General features: G+C 45.9%; 1 protein-coding gene across 1 annotated transcript in view; it reads right to left on the bottom strand.

Annotated features, from left to right (window-relative positions):
• Positions 1-22,387, bottom strand: part of fstl5 (follistatin-like 5) — a 724,566-nt gene that overhangs the window by 649,959 nt on the left and 52,220 nt on the right. Inside the window, exon 3 of the mRNA XM_067992568.1 lies at positions 21,774-21,807. Within this exon, the coding sequence (XP_067848669.1) occupies positions 21,774-21,807 (34 nt within the window). The remainder of the gene's footprint in view (positions 1-21,773; positions 21,808-22,387) is intronic.

The following is a 22,387-nucleotide window of genomic DNA, read 5'->3' as shown; positions in this document are numbered from 1 at the left end:
TGTGTACATTTACACAGTACACTTCCATGTGTGTGAATGAGCATGTGTACATTTACACAGTACACTTCCATGTGTGTGAATGAGCATGTGTACATTTACACAGTACACTTCCATGTGTGTGAATGAGCACGTGTACATTTACACAGTACACTTCCGTGTGTGTGAATGAGCATGTGTACATTTACACAGTACACTTCCATGTGTGTGAATGAGCATGTGTACATTTACACAGTACACTTCCATGTGTGTGAATGAGCATGTGTACATTTACACAGTACACTTCCATGTGTGTGAATGAGCATGTGTACATTTACACAGTACACTTTCATGTGTGTGAATGAGCATGTGTACATTTACACAGTACACTTCCGTGTGTGTGAATGAGCACGTGTACATTTACACAGTACACTTCCGTGTGTGTGAATGAGCACGTGTACATTTACACAGTACACTTCCGTGTGTGTGAATGAGCATGTGTACATTTACACAGTACACTTCCATGTGTGTGAATGAGCATGTGTACATTTACACAGTACACTTCCATGTGTGTGAATGAGCACGTGTACATTTACACAGTACACTTCCAGCACAACAATGGAAATTTGGGGGCATATGATACAGAAGAAACTTCACGTATTTCCACAGAATGAAAAGACTGATATGAAAAATACAGCAGATAGGATACTTGGACACTAATGAGATCAACTCTCCATAAAGCCTTCTGTAAGGTTTGTAAAGTCCATTAGGAGAGTGTAATGTGTTTGATATCAGCAGTGATTTTGATGGCATGCATTCATTCATAACACTTTCCTGCAGTGGCCAAAAAATAAAAGATTACAGGATGAAAGCCCAGCAATGGATCAAAAATAAAAAAGAAAAGTTTGCAGAAATGAGCACAATTTAAAATTTATTGAACATTAAAGTTAGAATCACAGATCCAAAGAAAGAAATTACTTCAAACAAATTATTTTGCAAAAAGAATGGCCATATGAAAATAATATTTAAGAGTATTATTTTTAGTATGCAGTACGTTTATTTCTATTTGTAGTCTGCAATTAAAGAGATCAATTTAAACACTTTTCATAAAAAAAGCTTAAAATGTCATCAGTTAACGCATTCCCCCAAAACCACTGCTGCCATCACACACTTAACGCTCTCTTAATGGGCACTAAATTGGGCTGTGTAGCATGGCCTCTCTACATCCAAGATGGCGTCTTGGATGCGCACGCACGTTTCCAGTGTGACATGCGCCAGATGCCATCTTGGTATAGGTGTTAGCGCAGGCGCAAATACCGAATGCTGGAAGCATGTAAAGTATGGAGAAAATATGTGCAATTGAAACACTGATTTTAAAGTGATAGACACTATTTTGGATCTTAACGCTCAACTCAACGCACAGTCTTAACCCCAACCATCTGAATGTGCCTTACAGTGCCTGAAGGACCCCCTACCAGCGCTTTTTAAAGGGGCCATGTCGGTGTTGCAGGTTAGTTGCTGAATTATTGCTTCTGGCTGCTGGTGGAGTAGGAAGTGTTTTTTGAAGCTCCCTATTCTTACTGAGCGCTCCTAGACTACATTTGAGAGTGCTTTTGAGGTACTGCCTTATGGGTCGGCCAGTTACAACCCTGATGGAACAACATTCCTACCAACCATGGGTGGTCTGCTCGGGCTCCCGCTGGGCATTGAGCACGACTGGGAGCATGCAGAGAGGCCACACATAGCTGGTCAAGCTGCGAGGAGACGGAGGACGAGGAGGCGCAGGGCACTGAGCAGGAGGCCCTACCCAATGAGGGCCTTCCGGGTCCAATTCTCTTACCTCAACATGACCAAGGAGGATTGCCTGAGGTTCACCAAGGAAGCCATCACTGAGATCTGTTAACTGGTGCGACCACAACTGCAGCCTCAGAGCAGGGCGAGGACAGCATTGCCTGTGGCTGTGAAGGTCACTGTGGCACTGAATTTCTACGGCTCAAGAGCATTTCAGGCCTCTGCTGGCGACACGTGCAACATCTCGCAGTATGCAGTGCACTGCTGCATAAGGGAGGTCACAGACACACTGTACCAGATGAGGAACAGGTTCATCACCTTCCCTCTCAACGGAGACAAGCAGAACGAGCGAGCACGGGGGTTCACCCGCGTTGTTGGCTTCCCCGTGGTGCAGAGTGCCATTGACTGTACGCATCAACTCGGCTGTCTTCGTCAACCGAAAGGGCTTCCACTCCCTCAATGTGCAGCTGGTGTGCGACCACACACATTGAATCTGCTGCATGCTGCACAACCTCGCTATCATGAGGGACAAGCCTTTGCCACCAATGATTGGAGAAGACCCTGAGCCAGAGATGGAGGAGGAGAAGGCTGAGGAGGAACAGGCGGAGAAGCAGGAGGAGGAAGAGCCTGAGGAGGAGGAGGAGGAGGAGGGGGTGGAGCCGGAAGGAGAAGTGGAGGAAGACACAAGGGTGCAGCAGGAACCACAAGCCTTGTCTGCAAGGGCTCTGAGTGCTCGCCTGATCCGTGCCTGCTATCAATAATTTGAACTACATCCTCCAACTCACCAACAGTCCTACATTCCCCACCTTTCCCCTCCCACAAGACAATAAAATCACCCTCCATCTGATTACACATTGGTGTCCCTCTCAGCTCATTGCATGAATAAAAACCACCACCAAATGCAAAATCAAACTCTAATTTATGGATTAATAAATGAAATTATGCAAACATAACAGAACTATTCACCCTTGTGCATTCCCTTCGTGCCTGTTGTTCGTTTGCCTTTACCTATCCTAGTGCTCCTACGAGGTGCTTCCCCAGTGGCTGGTATGTGGGTGATGGGTGGCTGCTGGCCTTCAATGGAGGAACGGCCAGATGGCCTTGGAGGACGACCTCGAGCAGCTCTGGGCCGGGAGGACCTGGCTTCAGACTGCACCATCTCAGCATGGGCTGCAGCAGTCTGGCCTGGCTGGCCGAGCGGCAACAACAGGGGCAATGGCGGAGTGGCAGGGGTGGGAGCAGGAAGGCTGTGGTCCTGAGAGAGGACAGCAGGTCCGACTGCCATGGCGCCACTGCCACTCTCCCGGGGCGGCGCCTCAGCAATCCTGGTGATCAGCTGGAGAACGGATTGCTGGAGTGCTGTGATGCCCTGGAAGCCCTGTTCCACAGTGGACCCCAGACCCACGATAGCAGCAGTCTGAGATTCCAAGGCAGCAGTCTGAGCTCCAAATGCAGCAGTCAGACCTTGGATGGCAGATGCTGCAATGGATGCCGTAACATCGGCCATCAGACGCTGCATCATGGTGGGTTCCACAGGTGTGCTGATGGAGGTGACCACCCGTTCCATGTTGGAAAGGATGGGCTCCAAGCTCTGCGCAAAGCCCTGTTGGAGCTGGACTCCTCCATGCCCCTTCTCATTGTACGCAGGCTTTCTGGCAGGTTTTCCAGTGCCCCAAGCATTTGTTGGTGTACGCCCATCAGCCGTCTTCTGTAACCTGGCCCATCGAAGTCCTTATTTGACTCTTCTGTAGCAGAACTAGTGAGCGACTTCGCCCTCCGGCGAGCTGGCACCTGTGGTATCCGTTCCCCCCGTCCCGGCTCCTGTGCACTTGTGCTCGGTGTCTCACCACGTGCAGATCCCTCCTCTAACCTAACATCTAAAGGACGCGCAGTGTCAGTCTCTGAGCTGGTGGAAGCAAGTGTCAGATCGAGTGATGGTGTGGCTTCAGTGTCCTCCTCCTCCTCCTCGGTCGGTGCCGCCACGTGTTCTGGGGTATCTGCAATGACAAAGGGAAACAGTTTGAGTTGTGGAGTGGGGAGAGGAGCAAGTAAGACGTGCGTGCTGACAGCATCTGCAGCACGTGAGTCAGAAAAGATTATGGGAGGAGGAAGATATGGAAAAAAAGAAGGACCGTTAGATATACAGAGACCCCCTTCATCGAGATCTCCAATGTGGCATGTTGTGACGACTGCAGTGATGGCACGTCCAATCATCCTAAGCACTGTCTCCTCTAGGGGGGTGAGGACGTGCAAACGTGCCCGTCCACCCTCAGGTCCCTCCTGCTGCCGGCTGTTATGCACCACCTTCTCCTGCAAGACAGAGGACAGTGTGTCAGTGAGAGTCCTGCAAGGTGTGTGGGTGATGTGCCTGTCATGGTCGAATAGCAGCCAGTTTGTGTGACTTGTGAGTGGTGGTTGTGTGGCCTGCAAGTGTGGTACTATATGCAGGTGAGATGCAGCATGCTGAGTGAAGCATTGCGTATGGATGGGCAGTGTTTGTTGGTAGGTCTGTGACGGGGAGTGTGTTGCATGGAGCAGGGGTGCAGTTGATAGGATGTGCCACTTGACACTTGCATTCACTCACCTTGACCGCTCGTGTCAAATCATTGAACTTCTTTCGGCACTGCACCCACATGCATGCAGCAATGCTCCTGGCGTTTACTTCTTGCGCCACAGCCTGCCAATGCCTGCGCAGCTGTAGTCTGGAGGGTCTCCGGCCATCCTGCAGTACATGTTGGCCCTCCTTTCATCCACGCCATCCACCAGAGCCTCCAGAGCATCATCAGAGAAGCATGGAGCCCTCTCTCGTGCCGGTCCTGCTATTCTCGTGGCCATCTTTCCCTCCTCCAAGTAACCTCCGTACCTGCCAATTGAAATGTGCACCTGCACCTTTAAGAGCAACAGGCTGCTGATGACGTGCGCTGTGCACGCCCCATTTCCAACTGCCTCATTCTTCGTGCAGCCTCGCAGCAGCGAGGGTTGTGCTGGCTGGACGGAGATATCATGGTAAGTAGCAGGCAGCACGAAGTTCACGTGCTGCCTGTGTAAGGTCCATTGGGCGCCGGGTTACTAGCGCATCCCCCGCCCGACAGCGACCGTTATCGAATTTTTCCCCCAAATGTATTTTTATATTTTACAAAGCATCATATCGTGTTTGTGCATCCTGGGGCTTATTTATATGACAAAAACACATGTACATCACTGTAAACACACATATCTTTGAAAAATGAAAGACTCCGTTTGCACCTAGTCAGTTTAAAGGGCTTCAGTATAAGTTGATTAAAATTAGTGAGGCAGCTTTTAGTCAAACTAAATTTCATTTCATCATCTCCAACAATAATAACAACTTGCAATTATACTGCACCTTTAATGTAGAAAAACATCCCAAGGTGCTTCACAGAGGTGGGAGAAATACAAACGCAGAGCCAAAGGAGAGGTTACAGGGGTGATCAAAAGCTTGGCAAGCTTGGCCAAAGAGGTGGGCTTTTTTTAATTCAGTCTCAAGATGCGGGCATCACTGGCAAGGCCGGCATTTATTGCCCATCCCTAGTTGCCCTGAGAAGGTAATTTTAGGCCTTCTGCTTGAACTGCTGCAGTCTGTGTGGTGAATTCTCATTCTTGTTTTCAAATCCCTCCCTGGCCTTGCCCCTCCCTATCTTTGTGACCTCCTCCAGCCCTACAACCTTGCAAGATCTCTGTGCTCCTCCAATTCTGGCCTCTTGCGCATCTCCAATTTTAATCGCACCTCCATTGGCGGCCATGCCTTCAGCTGCCTAGGTTCAATGCTATGGAATTCCCTCCCTAGCCCTCTCCGCCTCTCTACCTCTCACTCCTCCTTTAAGACACTCCTTAAAACCTACCTCTTTGGCTAAGGTTTTGGTTACCTGTCCTAATATCTGCTTATGTGGCTTGGTGTCAAATTTTGTTTGATAACGCTCCTGTGAAATGCCTTGGGATGTTTTACTACATTAAAGGCACTATATAAATGCAAGTTGTTATTGTTATTGTGAAGTTGCTCCCACAGTGCTGTTACGTAGGGAGTTCCACGATTTTGACCCAGCAACGATGATGGTAAAACGATATGTGTCCAACTCAGGATAGTGTCTGACTTGGACGGGGACCTGGAGGTGATAATGTTCCCATACACTTGCAGCCCATGTCCTTCTAGGTTGTAGAGGTTACAGGTTTGGGAGATGCTGCCGAAGGAGCCTTGGCGAGTTGCTGCAATGCATCATGTAGCCATGGTACATCAGAATTGGAGGTGGAGATGTTTAGGCCAGTGGATGAGGTGCCAATCCTGTGCACTGCTCTGTCTTGAATGGTTTCGAGCTTCTTGAGTGTTGTTGCAGCTGCACTCATTCAAGCAAGTGGAGAGTATTCCATCACACTCAAGACTTGTGCCTTGTCGGTAGTGAAGAGGCTTTGGCAAGACAGAAAGCGAGCCACTCGTTGCAAAATAACCAGCCTCTGACTTGCTCTAGTAACCATGGCATTTATGTGGGTGGTCCAGTTGAGTTTAAGGAGCATCTTAAAGGAGGAAATGGAAGTGGAGAGGTTGAGGGGCTTAGGGAAGAAATTCCACAGTGTGGGACCACTGCAACCAACCCGGGAGAAAAATCATAGGGGCATATAAAGAAATGATGTCACAAAGAGAGGAGAGAAAACACAAGAGACCAATCTCAGAGGATCAGAGAGTACAGTGGCGGGGGAGTAGGGTAGCAAACCCTCAGATTGTCCTGGAGTCTTCAGGAATTGAAGATTAATCTTCTGGGCATTGCTGCGAGCAAGCCGGGAGAAAAATGATAGGGGCACATAAAGAAATCAGAGATGGGAAAAAAAGGCTGTTTTACTAACAGTCAAGAATTATCCAATCGGGTAACAAAGAGTCAGTTCAATTTGCAATTGCTGTGGGAAGGCGGTGTGGTGTGATGATGGGGCGGGGTGGTAGGTGGTGGAAGGTTATGTCATTAAACTTCCTAGAATAGATGGGAAGCCGGCCAAGAGAGCATGGGAGTAAAGTTTAGAGATGATAAAGATATATTTGATAATTTCAACGGATGGCTGAGGTATGGTGGAGTTGGGCGATATTACACAAGTGAAATTGGCAGTTTTTGTGATGGAGAAGATATGGAGTCAGATATGCGGTGCCTCGCATGTTTAAATAGGATACCGAAGTTACAAACAGTCTGGTTCAACCTGAGATGGTGGCCTGGGAGGGGGATGGAGTCATTGCAGAAGGCCAAAATTGATGGCTTCAGTCTTCCCAATTTTAGCTGGAAAAAATTGTTGGACAACTAGTCCGACAGCACAAAGGCAGTGAAGGGGTCGAGAAAGCTGGTGGAGAGACAGAGCTGCCCATCATTGACAAACATATGGAAACTCACCCAATGAATGCAGATGATGTCATCAAGGGCCAGATGTAAATGAGGAAGTTTGAAACCATCTTCAGCCAGAAGTGCTGAGTGGATGATTCATCTCGGCCTCCTTCCAAGATCCCCACCATCACAGAAGCCAGTCTTCAGCCAATTTTATTCACTCCACGTGATATCAAGAAAAGGCTAAATGCACTGGATACAACATCCTGGCTGTAGTGCTGAAGACTGGTGCTCCAGAACTAGCCGCATCTCTAGCTAAGCAGTTCCAGTACAGCTACAACACTGGCACCTACCCGACAATGTGGAAAATTGCCCAGGTATGTTCTGTCCACGAAAAGCAGGACAAATCCAATCCGGCCAATTACTCTCTACTCTCAATCATTAGCAAACTGACTGTGGGTGTCATCGACAGTGCTATCAAGCAATCAGTGCTACTCACCAATAACCTGCTCACCGATGCTCAGTTTGGGTTCCGCCAGGACCACTTGGCTCCAGACCTCATTACAGCCTTGGTCCAAACATGGACAAAAGAGCTGAATTCCAGAGGTGAGGTGAGCCAATCATCTCAGCCCCAGGACATTGCTGCAGGAGCGCCTCAGGGTAGTGTCCTAGGCCCAACCATCTTCAGCTGCTTCATCAACGACCTTCCCTCCATCATAAGGTCAGAAATGGGGATGTTCGCTGATGGCTGCACAGTGTTCAGTTCTATTTGCAACCCCTCAGATAATAAAGCAGTCTGTGCCCACATGCAGCAAGACATGGACAACATTCAGGCTTGGGCTGATAAGTGGCAAGTAACATTCGCGCCACACAAGTGCCAGGAAATGACCACCTCCAACAAGAGAGTGTCTAACAACCTTCCCTTGACTTTCAATGGCATTACCATCGCCAAATCCCTCACCATCAACATCCTGGGGGTCACCATTGACCAGAAACTTAACTGGACCAGCCATATAAATACTGTGGCTACAAGAGCAGGTCAGAGGCTGGGTATTCTGCGGCGAGTGACTCACCTCCTGTTCCCCAAAGCCTTTCCACCATCTACAAGGCACAAGTCAGGAGTGTGATGGAATACTCTCCACTTGCCTGGATGAGTGCAGCTCCAACAACACTGAAGAAGCTCGACATCATCCAGGACAAAGCAGTCCTCTTGATTGGCACCCTATCCATCACCTTAAACATTCACTCCCTTGTGGCTGCAATGTGTACCATCTAACACGATGCACTGCAACAACTCGCCAAGGCTTCTTCGACAGCACCTCCCAAACCCACGACCTCTACCACCTAGAAGGACAAGCGCAGCAGGCACATGGGAACAACACCACCTGCATGTTCCCCTCCAAATCACACACCATCCCGACTTGAAAATATTTCGCTGTCCCTTCATCGTCGCTGGGTCAAAATCCTGGAATTCCCTACCTAACAGCACTGTGGAAGAATCTTCACCACACTGACTGCAGCGGTTCAAGAAGGCGGCTCACCACCACCTTCTCAAGGGCAATTAGGGATGAGCAATAAATGCTGGCATTGCCAGCGATGCCCACATTCCATGAATGAGTATATAAAAAAGAGAGGAGGAGGCTTGGGGGGAATCCGGAGGTAATGGTGCAAGGATTGGAAGATAATCAGTTGCTGGAGATGTTCTGGCTATGGTAGGATAGTTAAGAGTGGAACCAAGTGAAGGCATTCCCACCAAGTTGGACAACATAGGAGACATTGGAGGAGGATGGTACATCGACTGTGTTGAAGGCTGTAGATAGGTCGAGGAGGATGAGGAGGGATAATGCACCATTGTCTTAGTCATGGGGAATGTCATTCCTGACTTTGATTAGGATAATTTTGGTCCTGGCAGAAGGGCAGAAACCTCATTGGAGTCGTGAAAGAGATGGTTACAGATCTGGGAGGCAACACCATGTTCAAGGACCATGGAGAGGAAAAGGTGGCTGGAGCTGGGGATGGTAGCTAGTGAGGGCAGAAGTGTCAACATAGCGTTTTTTGAGGAGTGAGTGATGGCAGGGGTTTTGAAAGGGAGGGGCATAGTACATGAGAAGAGGGAACCGTTTATTCGATCGTGGGAAAAGTGAGTTAAGTTATGTAGATAGGGGTTCAGTGGGAATATGTTTAAGGGAGCAGGAGGTAGGCCTCATGGATGAAATGAGCATGGAGCGGACATTGGGGAGATGGGGGAGAAATTAAAGAGACAGAAAGAGACAGGAGCTCAGGGCTATAGTGGAGGGGGACTGTAAGATTGGCTTAGTGAGCAAGGGGAAGGGGGAAGGAGAAGAGGCAGGTGAACAGACGCTCTCTACCTTGGTGATAAAGAAATCCGTAAGCTTTTTGCACTTACTGTTAGAGGTGGGGAGGGGAAGGGGTTTAAGGAGTTGGCCAGTCATAGAGAAAAGGTGAATGGAGTTATCTTTGCTCTCGAGAGTAGTGGGCTGTATTTGCAGAAGAGAGTGAACCCAGTGGAGATTTTCCCTTAAAAGATGTAATGGTTTCTACTTCAACTACTGCCTGTGACAAAGCATTCCGTGCGCTAACAATTCTGCACAAATAAATTTCTCCTCTCTCGCTTAATGACAATTTTAAATTATGACAATTCATCACTGACTTCCCAATCAGAGGAAATAACCTTTCCCTATTCACCCTATCAAATCCCTTCATAATTTCAAAATCCTCTATTAAATCATCTCCTAGACTTTTCTGCTCCAGTGGACATGGTCCCAGTGTACCAAGTCTGTCCTTATAACTATGGTTTACCATCCTTCGTACCGTTCTGTGAATCTATGCTGTGAATCTATGGAGATGAATCTATGCTGTATGCTCTCTATGGCTTTCAGTTATGGGATGCACATGGTACTAACTATGGCCTAACCATTGCCTTGTACGAATTTATCATTTCCTCTTTGCACTTGTACTCTATGGAGGTGAAATTGAGTCGTGTAGCACCCGTTCTAAAACTCAAAAATGGGATCCAAGTTGCACGTGTACTCTTCTGATGGGAAGTGCTCAGGACATTGTCTTAGTAAAGGGGTTTGCGCGCGCACCAGCAGCATGCAGAGTAGGGAGAATATGACACGAATCAGTGTGCGACGCTGATTTGAAGGCAATGCTGCTATTTTGGAACTCCACACTCCATCCAACGCACTGTCTTAACCTCGCACAGCTGAGCATGACTTAAAGGCAAGAAGGACCCCCCCATCCGCGCTATTTAAAGGGATAATGAAGTAGTTACAGGTTTATTTCTTCTGGCTACTTGTGCATTTGTAAGTGTTTTTGGAGGTTTCCTGTACTTTGATAAAGTTTCAATACTCTACAAGGAGTGGGCTGGCTGGCTGACAAGCAACAGTAACGGCACTGGTGCAATGGCAGGGTTGGGACAGGAATGCTGTCATTCTGAGAGAGGGTAGCAGGTTCGTGTTCCATGGATCCACTGCCACTTGCTGCTTCCTGTAATGCACCACCTTCTCCTGCAAGAAAGAGGGAAGTGTGCCAGTGAGTGTCCTGCAAGATGTTTCGGTGATGTGGCTGTTATGGTTGAATAGCTACCAGTGTGTGTGAACTGTGAGTTGTGGGTGTGAAGCTTGCAACAGTGCTAAGTGTGTGAGGGTGAGATAAAGCATATGATATGAACGGTTGAGTACTGACTGAAAAAGATTATTGGATGATGGGGGTGTAGTGAATTGACCAGTGGATGAGGCAAGTGTTACAGTTGGTACAATATGTCACTTGAAGCTTGAACTCACTCACTTTGACAACTCGTGTTAAATCACTGAACTTCTTCCTGCACTGCATCCACGTTCTTGGAGCTATGCTCCTGGCATTTACCTCCTCCGCTACTTCCTCCCACTGCCTCTTGAGCATATGACTGGAGGGCTTCCTACCCCCTGTGGATACAGGATGCCCCTCCTTCTCTCCACCTCTTGCACCTAGGCCTCCAGTGCATCATTAGAGAACCTTGCTGCACGTTCCCTCCCAGGTGCAGCCGTTCTTCAAAGTATCACAGCATAGATTCAGTTTTGAAACGACTCCCACCACTTCCTGCAGCCACCATGCACCTCCCCTTTAAGGAGTGCATTCCGCCTTTAAGAAGGGCGAGCCACTCGCAATATCAGAGCCCCCCACTGATGCGTGCAGCCAATCAACAGCGCAGGTAGAGCTGGCTACACACAGCAATCATTTAAAACAGCGGGCAGCACCAATGTAACGTGTTGCCTACATCGCTGTGAACGGGCGCGAGTTAATCGCGTAACATGATCCCCGTGCTGATTTTCAGGGATTATCCAATTTAACCCCCTATGTCTCTACTCGTCAAACCCGAAATATTGTTGGCCTTTTTTTTTATAGCTTCATCTACCTGCACTCGGACTTTCAGAGAATTATGCAGCTCTGTTCAATTCAGGAGTTCATTCACAGCAGTGATGAAATGCTAGGAGCCTCTGTTTGTATTCTTCCACCAAACAAATGATAAACATACAAATGAAATAAGTGAAACGAACAATAAAACCTATAGTTACAACAATGATATGTCTGCTCTAAGACTCTGGAATTAGTTCTCCAAGCAGACACAGTAGTATGTTCAGTCTTTAAAAGAAAGACTTGCATTTATATAGCAGCTTATCACATCTCTCTGAAGTATCCCATATCCCAAAGAGCTTCACGTAGAATGAATTTTAAGAAGTGAAGTCACTGTTGTTGCACAGGCAAAAGTGGCAGCCATTTTGCATGCAGCAAAATCCCACAAACGGTGATAAAATGAATGACCACTCAATGGGTTAGTCAACAAAGTCAATGGAAATAAAAATCAGGAGAGATATAAAATGGGCTGCCAACCCGTTTTACACTATCGCACAAAGTCAAAATCTACCCCAATCTATTTTGGTGGTCTTTACTGAGGGAGGAATGTTGGCCAGGACGCCAAGAGCACACCCTGCTCTTCTTTGAAATTGTGTACTGGGATTTTTAACCACTTGAACAAGCAGACAGGGCTTCCATTTAACAACTCATTGGTAGGACTGTTCATCTGACCTTTCCTCAGTACTGCAATTAATTATCAGCCTAGATTATGTCTTCACGTACTAGAATTCAGCTTAAACCCGCAACCTGCTGAGAGGTGACAGTGTTACCAACTGGGCCATACTGAAATATTCACACAAAGTCAGAACAGTACTTTAGAAAATTGGTATTGATGCCAATGAAAATAAAGGCCCCGATTTTATCACGGGCGGGATTGCTCTGTGCGGGGCGAGCAACAAGCTTCCATATCGAGGTCCAGAGAGGTTTTAATTCCTGGACCTCATCTCCATTACAATACTTTGACTCCCGCCGAACCCAGCTGAAATCACTTCATGGCTAGCAGGTGGGATCAGAAATTCGGGCGGCAGGAGACTGCCACCGGGGACCCGCTGGAACGGTCCCCGGCAGTCAAGTAAATAGAGATGGAGGGGGGCGTTAGAGATCTGGTTAGATGGGGAATGCCAGGGCAAGGGAGGACCACGGTTTACTTGTGAGGTCTACAGCAGCATTCCTGCTCTTCCTGTCCTACAAGGAAACCTAAAAAAAAGTTTTAAATCTTACTTACCTGGGCCTCTTCTGGTCTACGATCCAGCTCCCAGAATGTTTGGACTGATAGGGAAGCCATCATATCTCCCCCGCTCAGGCCTACAGTTAAAATAACAGATCAGGCCCCGATGACATCATCGGAACCTGATCTGCTATCTAAGGAGGACCCCATCGGCTTAGAGCGGGTGTCCTTGGTGTCTGCAATTTAAAATTGCAGGAGGTCAGATCGGGGTGAGAAAAGAGTGGTAACTGCCACTGCCACCTGGTTTCCGCCAGGTAGGGGGAGATAAAATCAGGGCCAAAGTGTAGATATACTCGTACCGATAGTCATCTTTAGTGACATTTTGTAATTTATACTATCTACAGGCTGGAAATTTACAAAATCTGCAGAAAATATCAGCCTGTAAAGCCTTTTTACAATGTGAGGACATCTCAAAGCACTTTACTGCCAATAAAGTACTTTTGAAGTGTAGTCACTGTTGTAATACAGAAAAACACAGCTGATGATTTGTGCACAGCAAGGTCCCACAAACAGCAACAAGATAAATGACCAGATAATTTATTTTTGATGGTGTTGGTTGAGAGATAAATGTTAGCTAGGACACTGGGAGAAGTCCCTGCTCCTCTTTGAAGAGTGCCATTGGATCTTTTACATCCACCTGAGAGGACAGATGGGACCTTCGTTTAATGTCTTATCTGAAAGGTGGCACCTGCAACAATGCAGCACTCCCTCAGCACCGCACTCAAGTGTCAGCCTAGATGATGTGCTCAACTCTCTGGAATAAGACTTGAACCCTTGACCTTCTGACTCAGAGGCTAGAGTGTTACCAGTGAACAAAGACTGAAACCTTAAAATTAAAAGACTGGGACTGTGGAGGAAATACATACTGTATAAATTAATACAATAATCATAGAATCTGTATTTTACAGGCCATTCAGCCCATTATGCCTATGTCATCTCTTTAGTCCTATTCCCATGTCCCATCTCCATACTCTTTTAAATTTGACTCTTTTCAATATTTATCCAGCTCCTTTTCAAAAGCTATTATGGACTCTGTTTGCACCACTCTGGTAAATTATTTCATGTCCTAGTAGTTCTCCACATAAAAAGAAACTTCTTCTAACCTCCCTCTTTGTTCTTTTGGTGATGATTTTAAACATATGCCCTCTCGTTACTGACTCTTCAATCATTAGAAATAATGTTTCCTTATTTACTTAGCAAACTTTTTCATAATTTTGAACATCTCTAATAGACGTCCTCTTAATCTTCTCTATTCTAGTAAAAAGTGCTCAAGTTCCTTAGTATCAAGCGCTGGTCAAGCATTTATACAGTTTGGTAAATATTTAATAGATGAAAGCATATCATTGAGAAAAAACTAATTAAGGAACATGGGAAAGGTGCTGAATGGAAGATTTTTTTTCCCAGAGAAGAGAAGAGAAAACTAGGAAAGTAAATCCCTAAAAATCTCACACATTTCCACAAGGCTAGTTATAAAATAGAGGAAACTGAAAGAACACAGAAGACGAAGAATAATTTTCAAATCTGGAGGAGGAAAAAAGAAGAATATAAAACTTTTAGTTCCTAACGCCCAATATAAGTTTGATTTTAGGATTATAAGGAGGCTTTTTTCATCCTATAGCCTGAATCTATTAAAAATATCATCTGACTGACTCCTCCCAAGGTATGAATCAAAAGGTACCAACAGTTTTCCAGTACAAGTATCAGCCTTGGCTCATTAGTAAAACCTTCACCTTAGAAGTAGAGGATTGAGCAAAATCTATGCTGACACTTCAATGCTGTGGAGAAAGTGCAGCACCAACGGAGGTACCGACTTTTGAATGAAATTTTAAACCGATATGATGGGCTCGATATTAGGAGGGAGGCGGGTTGGCAGCAGGGGGTCGACTGGGCATGTGGGTAACGCGCCCAGTGAATTCGGGGTGTTCCACAGGCAATCGCAGCCTAATTGAAGGCACCTTGGCTTCCGGGTTTCCCGTTCTAGACCTGCGCAGCGGGCGCACTGCGCACCCGCATCACAGGCTGTCAGCAGGAGGAGCCCTATTTAAAGGGGCAGTCCTCCAATGTTCCTCCTGCAGCAAAGAACCAATTTAGGATCATGGAGCAGGCCAGAGGCAAGGCTGCTCCAAGGTTCTCTGACTCCTCACTCCAGGTGCTACTCGATGGGATGAGGAGGAGGAGGGAAATCTTTTTCCTATTGGATGGGAGGAAGTGTCCTCCCTCCATCACCAAGAAGGCCTGGCTGGAGGTGGCCGAGGAGGTCACCAGCAGCGGCAATGTGTCCAGAACCTGGGTGCAGTGCAGGAAGAGATTTAATGACCTAATCAGGTCAGCCAAAGTGAGTATACTTACGCATTCTCTCACACTTCGTCTTCCACATCACCTCCACCACCATACAACTCCTACTGCACTGCCACCACAACGCTCTCGCATCACTCCTCACATCCACTCAACTATCATCCTCACCTTGCCTGTACGTACTAAACGCCCCAGTTCCCATTTGAACACTACCACGCAACCCAATCCTCATACAATCTCATGCCTACGTTTCACATGCACCCTCCCATCCATCTCCCTCAAGCTCACCCCCACCCACACCAATGTATGCAGCAGGTCACATGCAACCATCACTCAATCACTCCTATGTGTTTTCCCTTGATAGGAGAAGAGATGCCAGAATGCCCGGGAGAGGGCAAGGACCGGAGGGGGCCCGCCACACCAGGTGGCCTTTACAGATGCAGAGCAGCAGGCACTCGAAATAAGCTGGACGCTGGAGTGCCTGTCCGTGGCGGATGTCGAGGCTGGTGACAGAAAGCTAACACTCAGCACTCATGATAGCGAATGATCTTAGCATCACTTGGCATCTACAGCACCTCAACATCTGTCCACATGCTTAATATTGCTTTCTGTTCTCTTGCAGGGCCATCTGCGACCACCGTGACTGCGGAGGGCGATTCCTCAGAGGACCTGCCGGCCTCTGAGGGTGCATCGTCACATCTGAGCCAACCATCCACCAGCACAGATACGCACGCCAAGGTGGGTCCCCGTCCTCACTTAGTTGGGCTTGCACATGGTGAGTCACCACGCACGTGAGTCCAAGCAGGCCCTGGTGGCAGGGGCAGCCGTGGAGAGTCCCTGTCAGTGGGAGCACTCTTCTCCAGGGGCTGCTCAGCTGGACCCAGATGCTGAACCCTGGGGGCCAGCCGTGAAAAGGAAAGTCATCGAGGGGCAGCAGCACACTACAGCGGTTCAAGAAGGTGGCTCACCACCACCTTCTCAAGGGCAATTAGGGATGGGCAATAAATGCTGGCCTCGCCAGCAACGCCCACACCCATGAACGAATAAAAAAAAAGGTACTGGAACAGTTGCCACGCGCACTCTCCACAATCGCGCAGAGGATGGAGGAGTCCAACTCCTGCATGAGTGGAATACTGTCACAGGGACGTGAAGGCATCTCTGAGATAGTGTTGCGGGTAGGTGCCAGAATATCTGCGATGGAGGAAAGGCTAGCCTCCATCGAGCATCAAGCACGGCTCAACAATGAGCCCATTCAGGCCCTGACAACGGCCGTTCGGATTCAGGGTGAGCAACATTCTGCCGCCTTAAACAGGCTGACAGATACCTTACAACTGGCCTTCCAAGGCTTCGCACAGGTCCTCCAAACTGTCGTCCAGCAGGGTGGAAGGAGTGATGTGGGCCTGGGCCAGGAGAGGGATGATGGTGAAAGGGGACATGGAAGTGGGGACGCCACTCAAAGCGCTCCCACGTCTCACTCGTTGCCCCCCTCTCAACCAGTACCCACAATGCTGCCCCCTCTCCAGGTGGTCAAGTCTGCCCCTGCACAGGTGCAGGTGGGGCAGTCTTTGGAGGGGCCCTCACGGGCACTGAAACCCAGAGGGCGTCGGCCCAAAGCATCTCATCGGTCAGGGCATGGACAAGAGCAACCTGCCACTACCTCTGCTGAAGCCACAGGGGTAGCACCATGTAGGGGTTCCCGTAAACGTATGGCGAAGGATTTGTGAGCACAAAGGGGATGTACAAGGGTGAAAGACAAAATGTCATGTTTGATTTATTTTCCTTTGTTTTGCAAAAAATCATTAAAAATTGATATCACCACTACTGCACAAACCAGAAAATCTTGTCTGGTTTGTGCAATAATGCCCTTTCCTGAGGATCACCATGAAGACCCACAACTGATGACACCCATTGTGTCACTGCAGAGTGGGTGTAGGTGTATTTGCAGGGCTCTTTTGTGCAGACGACTGAGAGACGTCGGCGATGTCCCCGGTGGCACCCTAGAAGGATGCGGAGGAGAAGTTGTTGAGGGCAGTGGTGATTTTGACAGTGACAGGTAAGAAGATGGTGCTCGGGCCAGCCGGGAGCAGCTCGGCATGAAGGAGGCTGCAGATGTCCATGACTACACGTCGAATGACTCTGAGCCTCCGTGTGCATTGCTGCTCAGAGAGGTCCAGGAAGCTGAGCCTCGGTCTGTGGACCCTGTGGCGAGGGTAGTGCCCTCTGCGACGCATCTCTCTCTGCGGTTGCCCTCCCTCCTGCTGTGCAGGTGGATGTGTCACAGCGCTCTGTTGTGGAGCTCCACGTGTCAGAGATGGACGGCATGGCCGGAGAGGCTGGTGATGCTGTTCGTCCTCCGAGGAGGTCATGACTGAAGCTACGGCGGCCCCCATCCAGAAGCTGTACCTTTGAGGGGGTCCGCAAGGTAGGTAAATGTGCCTGGACACCGGGGTAAGTGTGCAAGTTGGTGAATTTTGTTGTTAGGAGGAGGATGGTGGAGGCTAAACTTTGTCCAAAGTGACAGAGTGGCCTCCTGCAATGAGTGAGGGTCTCCCCCCACAACTGTCAAATGGACCTTTGAAGCTGCCACAGGCTGATGGCTGCAACACGTCCATTTCAACTGGGAGTGTTTCCCCCAGTACGGGAAACGGTCCCAGTTGACTTGAAAATCCCACCCCTCCTAAAATATCCTACAAATCAGGTCTGCTAACGACCTGAACTATCACATTAATTGCCTTAAGTGGGATCCCGCTGGCTTTAATTGCCGGCGGGAGTCCCGCATGCGGGGGCTGTGCGTGCATCTAAGCGCGTCACTGGGGAACCCAGAAATGGGCGGGTTGGTGCCAGGCTCTGGACCCGCCCCGGGAATCCCCGATTTTCGGTGCCCCCCCGCCACGAACCCACCCGCTCAGACGTCCAAAAATCGAGCCCCATGTCTGTCCTCTCAGATGGACACAAACGATCCCAAGAGACTATTTGAAGAAGAGGAGGGGAGTTCTCCTAAAGTCCTGGTCAACATTTATCCCTCAACAAATACCACAAAAAATACATTATCTGGTTATTTATCTTACCGCTATTTGTGGAACCTTGCTGCGTGTAAATTGGCGACTATGTTTGCCTACATTATAACAGTGGCTACACTTCAAAAGTGCTGTGAAGTCCTTTGGGATGTCCTGAGGATGGGAAAAGTGCTATATAAATGCACGTTCTTTCTTCTTTCCCTCTGTGGCCACTTTTTATGTGTGAGCCTAAACAATAAGCATCAGCAGGCTATTTGACCATGATGTGTGGAGAGAGGTTGGGGGGGGGGGGGGCGGGGCAGAGTCAGGGACACAGTCTGCTGAGCCTATTCCCATCATCATCTGCAGATGACCTTTCCAGCAGGGATTACTGGATCGCAATCATGAATGGGAGCTCAGACTCCCTAACCTACAGGCACTGAAGTAAATTGTAATGTCCCCCACGGCTGAGAATAACTACTTTGCAAAGATCAGGGATTAAATCTGTTACCATTCTGGTCTGTATGACTCAGTACCAGACCATGCAGTTTATTCATCCTCTGAACCATTGTGAGAGGCCCATTCCCCACTACTTTTATTCATTTCAAAAACTTGGTATCAAAATTTAAAAAATCATTTTGCCATTGATTTAACAAACCACCATACAGTTAGATGTTTAATTCCTCAGACTAGATTTTCCTTAGAGCTAATTTTGCTGTTGAAAATCACTTAATGCTACACAATAAAGACATATTTTACACTCCAACTATCTGCCAGTAAAAATCTGTATCGATAAATTGTTCACATTTTTTCCAAACAAATAATGACTCATTTTATGCTGAGTGAAACTGCACCGTATTCAACTGTCAACTGTCAATGACTTTGGGACTCAGTTCTTCATGATTTAAGGCAAATTTCAGTTCTGTTAAATAAATGGTTAGCTATTCATTCTTTCTAAAACCATCCATTTTCCTTTGTAGAATTGGTAATGACAATTGAAAGTTATCAAAGTAAGTGAATAAATTATCATGTTATGATACAAAATAATAAATGTATTCATCTCACTGGCAGGAATCTAATAATTTTGCATACAATTTATACAATCACATGTATGGTATACATTTTACATAAACCTGGAAAAAATATTCAGTAGCAGGATCCTTCATTTATATTCGGAGCAATCGTATTTTCTTACAAGTGGCTTTACTTGGAGGTCGTGTTGTTACAATGGGAGATAAAGTCTGCTGAGGTGTGAGAGTGACAAGGGAACACATCACCATGGAATGAATTTGAAAAGCAATTTGTAAGAGATGTGGTCAGAGAGAGTGAAGTAAGTGGGTGGGTGGAGGCTCTTGTGGAGCCTAAACACTGGCATAGACTAGTTGGGCCAAATGGCCTGTTATTGTGCTGTAAATTGTATCTGTTTTTTAATTGGTGTCTGGGAAATAAATAGGAAGTCATTTTCCAAGTATACACTGGCAGTAGAAACCCTTGCATGCTGGCAGTGACATATTGGAAAATTGCAACTTCACATTTGTGATTTTCTGTTATGTGCTACCAGCAGGTAAGGACCCTCAGGAAATTAACTCGATAGTGTCTTCTTTGCCCACTACAGCTGGTGTAGAAAATAAATTTGTTTCTCTCACATACCACAAGTACATAAATAAATAAATCTTTGCATGTCTTGTAGGGGGAGGGGGGGGGTGGAACCAGTTCTTTGCCTAAGATATTAAATAGGCACTCTTCCATCGATTTCCATTGTGGATTGACAGCACAATAATAGTGAGGACCAAGAAATATAAAACTTTAAAAATGTTTTAACTAAATTAAATCTTTCTTTCTTTACAAAATATCTTTGCAACAGTTTCTTATGTTAGTAAACAGTTCTACATAAATAAATACATTTAAATTGAGGACTTTTATTCAGAATCTCTCTGAAAAGTTGAATAATGTTTCAGTCCTGCCAGAAATTGCCACCAGTATTGTATGTTTTTTCTGATTGCCTTGCGTTCTCCATTTTGAGTTAATGATCAGAAAATCATGGAAAGCCAGTCCTCGATTTCCAGATTTGCAATCACTGTGAGTGCCAGGAGCTACATGTTTTTTTCTTTTCGAGCTTAATAGATGGGGAAATGCTTTTCAACTACATGACAGCAAATGCAATATAAGCGACAACTAAGCGACACTTCCCAGTGCAGTGCCACAAAAACTGTTACTTACCAGGTGCCCTTGCTCCCAGAAAGGATATATTACCGTAATCTGGGAACCAGCTTTTAGTTCTTTAAAGCACTTTAACTGTATTTGTAAAATTGCAGTAAATTCTTTAAGGAACTTAAAGAAAGTTCCTAGGTCAAGTTTATTAAGAAATAGGATTAACAAAATCAATATGAAAACAAACAGCAAATTTTATCTGGATTATAATATTTCACAAAGCTTTAGTAGTTGTCTGCAGTATTTTAAACAACTTGGATCGCATGTCCCCAATGAAAAGCTTTTACATGAGAAATAAACCCACAGAGTCCTTGATTAGCCTTGATGTATATAGCGGTATAGCAAGAAGGGAACTGAAAAACAGGTGTTGTGAATCTAATTAAACAGAGATCAGGCAACTTGATTTGAAGTGGCATCTACAAAACAGCCAGGAATTTGCTATATCCCCTTCACAAAAACAGGCAACTCTCAAGGTGCCATCGAAGAACACCATTTTAGAAAAACAAGGGGGTCAAGCTTCCGTTTGTTTCCACTAGTTATATCAGTGCAATCTGGGTGGAATTGGCCAAACCAGTACAAAAGATTGGGGAATTATGAATGTAAGTGAGCTATGCCCAAAACTACTTACATTCATATTTTCTGTGATTTTTTAGATTTTTCAAGATTTAATTCACCCGATTCAGGCCCTGCCCACAAAACTGGCCATGCTCCCAGGTCGAAATTGCAAGATTCTGCCGATCGCGCTGGTTCGGGAAGGCTCTTCAAATTGTGTGCATTTTCTTAGATGTACAGGCACTAGTAGGCGTGTTTTAAAAGCTTTTTCATATCAAAAAATATTTATTTTACTAAGAAACTGACCAGCGTATACCAATGACATTATTAAATGGTTCAGTATAGTTCTTTAAAGTCATTTTCAGTGATTTTAAATCAGATTACTCACATGTGGAGGACTGGACACCCTTATTAAAAATGCTTATTTTTGCTGATAAATCCATTTTCAGCTGTATTAGTAAAATTGCACCAACTTATCAATCTTAAATACATCATGGAATACTTTTCAGTGGAAAAAAAAGGAACAATTACATTATATTTCGCTGCCCAATTGCACTGGTTCATGGAAGATTTTACATTTGTGATTTCCCGATTGCGCCCAAAGCAGAAACTACTGAACTATACTGAATTACTTAAGTATTCATTGAACAATTTTAACATGGTAATTCTTCAGATCTGAGATCTGAGAGTGGACAGACTCCCACATGCTCTAATGGGGGTAATTTTCACTTTCACCGCTTAGGCAGTAAACTCGCAGAGTGGATTTCCCGCCCGTTATAAAACCCGGTTGATTTTCGTTTACATTGATTTCATTATTGTTGTACAGTGAAACAGATGTGATTCCATTATCAGTATTTCCCTAGAAACAAAAATTGTTTCCTCCAGCAGTGAAAAAGAAGCACACAGATGCCAAAGAAGCTATTTTATACATAAATTTCAATCTGCTTACAAGTCACTAAAATCCAGAAATTCAGGAGTAAATTGACGACTTACCTTTTAGTCTTATGCTCTCTGAGCTTCCATCTTGCTGTAATAAAACAGAAAATAAAATATTAGAGAAAAATAGCACAAATAAATGGAAGTATATTAAGTGAAATTTTTTTTTACAAGTTGTGGAGTTATTAATTTATTTATGTTACTTACTGGATATAAAAATGAAAAGGAATTTCTACTGTGAAGGGATATAGAGCTTTTACATTTTACATTTATTTTTGTTGCATGTTAGAAATGTATAGTTAAACTTTAGAATACTCATTGGTTAACACCTCCTTCCTGTTTGAACACATACAAACACATCAAAGATTGACCTGCTTGTATCCACCACATGATTTGATCAGTCTTGAGATTTTTGTCATTTAATTGGGAGTGAAACCAACTTTTCAAGTCACACTCGGTCCAAGGAAATGACATTTTTTCAAAGTTGTTTCCCCTTCCAAAACTGATATGCTAGGCAAATGATTTCAAATTTTAAAACAATAAGGAAGAAAAAGTTAAAACAGATAAAATAGATTTCCACTAGTTGGAAAAAGAATTAAATTAAGTTTTAAATGATAAGAAGTAGGACTGATAAAGAATAGGGAAGAAGAGAATTTAGAAGGAAAAAGGAA

Source organism: Heptranchias perlo, chromosome 1, assembly GCF_035084215.1.
Source record: "Heptranchias perlo isolate sHepPer1 chromosome 1, sHepPer1.hap1, whole genome shotgun sequence".
Taxonomy (NCBI): domain Eukaryota; kingdom Metazoa; phylum Chordata; class Chondrichthyes; order Hexanchiformes; family Hexanchidae; genus Heptranchias; species Heptranchias perlo.
This window is presented reverse-complemented; position numbering and strand designations above follow the sequence as displayed.